The following is a 5,306-nucleotide window of genomic DNA, read 5'->3' on the forward strand; positions in this document are numbered from 1 at the left end:
AGGCAGGCGGATCTCTGTGAGTTTGAGGCCAGCCTGGTCTACAAGAGCTAGTTCCAGGACAGGAACCAAAAGCTACAGAGAAATCCTGTCTCGAAAAATCCAAAAAAAGAAAATGCCCAAAGGCCTTCCAACAGCCCAATTTTATGGAGGCGTTTTCTTGAGATTCTGCCCCCTCAGATGAAGTCAGCTTGGGGGTCAAGCAGATCACTACCCCCGGAATCCAGCAAAGCAGGTGTGTCTCCTTAGAAACAACCTTTACTGTCTTAAGTTTCTCTGGCACTAGCAGTGAGGACTCAGGCGTCACCGGGAATGTCTTTAACTTCTGGTCCTGCTGCCGCTGCTGCCGGCATGCCAAGGCTGCAGGCTTGTGCCATCCTGTCTTATGTTGTTCTGGGAATTACGTCCAGGGCTTCATCTACACTAAGTAAGCACTCGGCTGTCTAACTTCACCCCCGCTCTACCCTTCAGGAACTTAACCATGCATGATGTGTATGTTTGTCATACATGTACAATACCAGAAACTATGTATAAACGAATTCCTGGGTTCCTACTAAAGGGAACCTGGGCTTTTGGTCTCTTTTTGGTTCCAGTCAAGTATTTATTATCACCTGTGTTCTTTTCTATGCATGGTTCAGAGCCTTATTTCATTGGATATTTGAGAATTGAACTGCTAGGTTCTGTAGCCTGCACCTGTAATCCCAGCACTGAGGAAGTAGCTGCAGGAGGACCACAGCCTCATCTGCACAGCGAATTCCAGTTCCAAGTTGGCATAGGTTGCACAGAGATTCTGTCTCAAACTAGCCAACTAGTTTAGCAGCGGGTCTGAGGGGTGGCTGGAAACCAAATAAACACAATAGAGAGCACTGAGAGCTACATCTACAGGTAGGGAAGAGGAGCATGAGGCTGAGGACACCCCTGGGGGGCTGGTCTAAGGAGGCTGAGGTCACGGGGGTCTAAGGAGGCAGGAACATACTTACTAGCCAGCCAGCCGAGTAGTCAGTGGGCCCTAGACTCAAAAAACAGGGTGCATGGCTCCTCCACATTTGTGGGCACACAGACACACACGTGTACATACACACCCAAGAGATGGGTGACTTAATGTTTAGGATGAGGGGAACAGCAAGGGAGGGATTCCCAAAGATCTAGAAGCCAAGAAAAGATTGGAGAGGATTTAATAGGGTTGGTTTCTGTGGGGCTCCTGAATTCCTGAGAGCTAGGCATGGTTGAGGCCGCTCCCTTTCCTCCCCGCTAGTCTACAACCAAAGGTGCAGCACAGGTGAAACACACACAGAACGGCAGAACTCCTGGATGTGTCTACACACATCATGACTTTGCCCCCAGTGTCATCGTAGGCAGCATCCAAGGTAAAATTTCAAGAGCTACTCTGGGCATTCGAAGTAAATCAAAATTATCTTCAGACGCAGCGAGGAAGGTACAGCAGACTCCTGGCACAACACATACATTCATGTCAAGTTAATTTTGTTCTAAATTTCACAGATAACAGCACTAACTTCCATTTACCGAGGTCTAATTTTGTCATACATTACTCTTTGTTGAGATAGTCTTACCCTGCAGCGCATGCTGGTCTTGAAATGCTAACAACCCTGCCTCTGCCTCCGGAGTGCTATTACAGGTGCTCACTACCATGGCCAGCTGCACTCAGGGAGGAGGGATATAGACCAACGGTAGAGCTACCATGTGCAAGGCCCTGGATTCAATCCCTAGCACCATTAAAAAAGTTAAGCCTGAAGCTGGGCAGTGGTGGCGCATGCCTTTAATCCTAGTACTTGGGAGGCTAAGGCAGGCGGATCTCTGAGTTCAAGGCCAGCCTGGTCTACAGAGGGAGTGCCAGGGCAGTCAGCACTGTTACTACAGAAGAAACCTCTTGAAAAAACTAAAACAGAACCAAATTTAAACTTAATTTAAGTGTCTTCTTTCAGCAAATTGACAAGAGTTGAGAACAGAGCCATACCTGACCACATGCTGTCTACTTAAATTTATTCTTTCTTAAAAAAAAAAAAAAAAAAAAAAAAAGGAGGTGGATTCGGGATGGCCAGGGGAGTAACTCATAAACACTGTGAACAGGAACAAAGACTCTAAGACTTGGGGTACTCCTGTACCTCAACCTCAGATCTCTAACAAACTCCCACCCCCCCGGTTTTCTTTTCAACAAGACACCCAGATCAGCAGCAGAAGAACCTAGGGTCATCACTGAGAATTTGAACACTTGAACGGGTGGGGGGAAAAGTCCAAAATTTGGAGCTGAGAAGGGGAAGGAACAAAGGAGAGCCTACGGCTCTGGAGGACGGAGTTGGCCACAGGTGGAAGTGAGCCAGTGTGGGGGTGCCCTCCTGACTGCTGCGGCCCACACTCCCTGGACCCCGAGCACCCCATGGTTTATCCCGCAGTCACTCCCTACTCTCGAAGCCTCACAGGCCCAGCTCCAAGTCCTCCAGCTCCTCCTCCAAAGCCCTCCTCCGGGCCAGCTTCTCCAGCTGCTCTCTGCTGGGCTGGCTGACCTGGCCGGCCTGGATGCGCTGCTGCAACTCCTCCACTTGCCGCAGCTTCTTCCGCAGGTTCTTCATCTTCTTGGCTTTCTCTGTGGTGGAGGCAGAGTCGGAGGCATCGGAGGCAGCTGGAGGGGCGTCCTGGGAGCCTTGGAGGACACTGGGCGTTTGGGCTGTGTCTCCCAGAGATACCTTTTCAAGAGTCCGGCTCAAGGCCTCTCCCTCCTTCTGCTGTTGCCTCCTCTTCTCCTTTCGCTTCAGGTTGCGTTTGGCTGTTTTGGAGAGGCCTACTTCGCCACCTTCAGGTCTGGATGGGGTGACGGGTGTCGTGGCCTCGGGGCTCAGGCCTGGAGGAAGTTCTGGTTTACTCTTGAAAAACTTCACGTACTTATTTTCGTAGCTGCAGGAAAGGAGAACTAAAGCTTTAAGGATGCCGTCCAGCTCCTCCCCTGGGCTTCCACCTCACTGCCTTCCCATGACACCCCATTTCCTTTGCCCTTCAGGTTCCCTGATCTTTAGGAAAGTTCTAGAACTCAAAGCTCTGGCTCTCAGATCGCCGTCTGGAGGTTCTGAAGAATAGGGGCCAAAGGGATAAGCCTAGTTGGGGAACCCTCACTCACCCCTTAATCCTAGCTCCTTTGTCTCCTTTCTGAGACCATTTCCCTCCTTCCATTTCCTAGGGGCTCAGGCAAGTCATCCCTGAACTCGAAGGCACGCTATGCTATACTTGTGCAGGGACCCCACTAAACACCCCTTGTTAACCCTAACCACGCACACTGGGACCTCCTCTTGGGGCACGTATCCTTCCTTGACCCTCCGCTGCTTGCGCCAAGTCCCGTCGGGTCTCTGTGTTGAGGCAATGTACTTGCCTGAAATGACAGAAATTAAGTTGAAGTTAGTTTCTCTTATTTTCAAACATTTCCCAAGATTAGACAAGTGTTTAAAATGTGCACAGCCCCTCTCCCCAGCACCCGTCTACCCACCTAACGCAAGACAAGGGCTCACTAGTAGACCAAGTGGGCTTTGAACTTGAATTCTCCCACCTCCACCTCCTGAGTGCTAAGATTATAGGTAAGTAATGCCACTCGGCTAAGGCATCATTTTTCACATCAACTTTCGATCTTCTGTCACTCACTAACACACTATCCTTGACCTCAAGGAGCTGCGGCCTCTTTTTTAAAGAATGCATGTAAGACAGAGCAGGTAGAGATGGCATTCTCCAAAGGTCCAAGGCAAAGGAAACATCAAAAGCAGTAAATGAACCAGATTATAAAGGGACCAAAAAAGAAGTCCGTGGAGAAGAGTGGGGAAGATGAGACAAATTTCACAACACAGACTTTGAAAAACAAACTCGTAGGAAACCACATCATAAAGGCATCAGAACACGTGGATGGAAAGGACAATTTGCTCATGCACTTTTTCCTTTTTATTATGTATGTGTACGTGTCTCTAGGCAAGTGTGTGCCTCTCTCTGTAGAGACTGGGTGGGTGTTGGATTATCTGGAGCTAGAGTTACAGGTGGTTGTGAGCTTCCTGGTGTGAATCTGAGAACTGAACTCAGATTCTTTGGAAAAGCAGCAAATGCTCTTAACCACTGAAACATCTCTCTAGCCCCGCACATTTAAACTAGCCAAAAGCTGAAAGCAATCTAAAGGCCCACAACATACGACCTTGGTTCATATATACAATGGAACACCATGCCGCTGGTAAAATAATACAGTTAGATATGAATTAATATTAATAAATATTCAGTAGTGGTACTAAAAGTGTTCATAAGCTACTAACTGGAAAAGCATAATTTACTAAGTGGAAATGTTGCTTTTCAAAGAATTCGGTAGCTGCCTCTTAAGCAAGTGCTGTCCTCATCAGCAGCTGCAGCCATGCAGCTACCAGCGGCTGGTCAGCTGCAACCAGGCGGGAGTTCTTTTCCCCAGGCACCGGCTCTACCGGCTCTAGCTCGGCTGCTAAAGGCATCTTCATCTAGATCTCTACTCTCTACCAACTCAGGATTCAAAGGGTGAGGTGAAATTCTGCAGGCTCAGAGAAGCTGAATAGCAAGTAGCTAACCTCCTCTCCCACAAAACAGGCTTCCTTCTGCTCAGCCCCCACTTCAGAATCCTAGCTACACAGGGTTCCCTCTCTACCATTTCCTGCCAGCTAGCTGCTGACTCAGCCTGACCCAGGTTAATCTTATTTAATAAAACAAATGTAACATGTCTTTGCATCACTAAACAAATATTCCACAGCATAAACGAACGTTACACATCTTCAAGTAATATTCTACAATATGGAAGTTGGGGTTTACACCGTAACTCCAGCACACATTAGGCTGAAGAAGGGAAAAGTTCAAGGTCAGCCCCATCAACACAGCCAGTCTGAGGACAGCCCAGGATAGAAGAGATTATCTCAAAAACAAAAGCAAGTGTAGGCTATGTGGAAGTTCTCAGAGTTAGTTTAGAGACCCATTTATACTCTTATTTTGTTATAGCATGCATTTCTTTCTTTATGCAACAGTAAGAAATTATATTTATTCAGAAAAATCTTATTTTTATTTTTTGTAATTGTGTATGTGGGCACACAAGTACAGGTGACTGTGGAAGCCAAAAGATGTCCGATCCCTGGGAGCTGAAGTTACAGGCAGCTAATGGTGAGCCACTAGATGTGGGTGCTAGGAACCAGCCCAGGTCCTCTGGAAGATCAATATGGCACCTGTTGAGACAAGCCATATCCCCAGCTCCTAGAAAAATACTGGGCGCCTTTAATCCCAGCACTCGGGAGGCAGAGGCAGGTGGATCTCTG

At 48.0% G+C, this 5,306-nt stretch overlaps 1 protein-coding gene across 4 annotated transcripts in view; it reads right to left on the reverse strand.

Annotated features, from left to right (window-relative positions):
• Positions 1–80: 80 nt before the first annotated feature.
• Positions 81–5,306, reverse strand: part of Pym1 (PYM homolog 1, exon junction complex associated factor) — a 16,795-nt gene continuing 11,569 nt past the window's right edge. For all 4 annotated transcript variants that reach the window (XM_026778042.1, XM_005371164.2, XM_005371165.2 and 1 more), the window contains 2 exons: positions 3,283–3,376; positions 81–2,907 (listed from right to left, as the gene is read on the reverse strand). In XM_026778042.1, the coding sequence (XP_026633843.1) occupies positions 2,430–2,907; positions 3,283–3,376 (572 nt within the window). In that variant the 3' untranslated portion in view covers positions 81–2,429. The remainder of the gene's footprint in view (positions 2,908–3,282; positions 3,377–5,306) is intronic.

The sequence above is a fragment of the Microtus ochrogaster genome, unplaced genomic scaffold (genome assembly GCF_000317375.1).
Source record: "Microtus ochrogaster isolate Prairie Vole_2 unplaced genomic scaffold, MicOch1.0 UNK99, whole genome shotgun sequence".
Taxonomy (NCBI): domain Eukaryota; kingdom Metazoa; phylum Chordata; class Mammalia; order Rodentia; family Cricetidae; genus Microtus; species Microtus ochrogaster.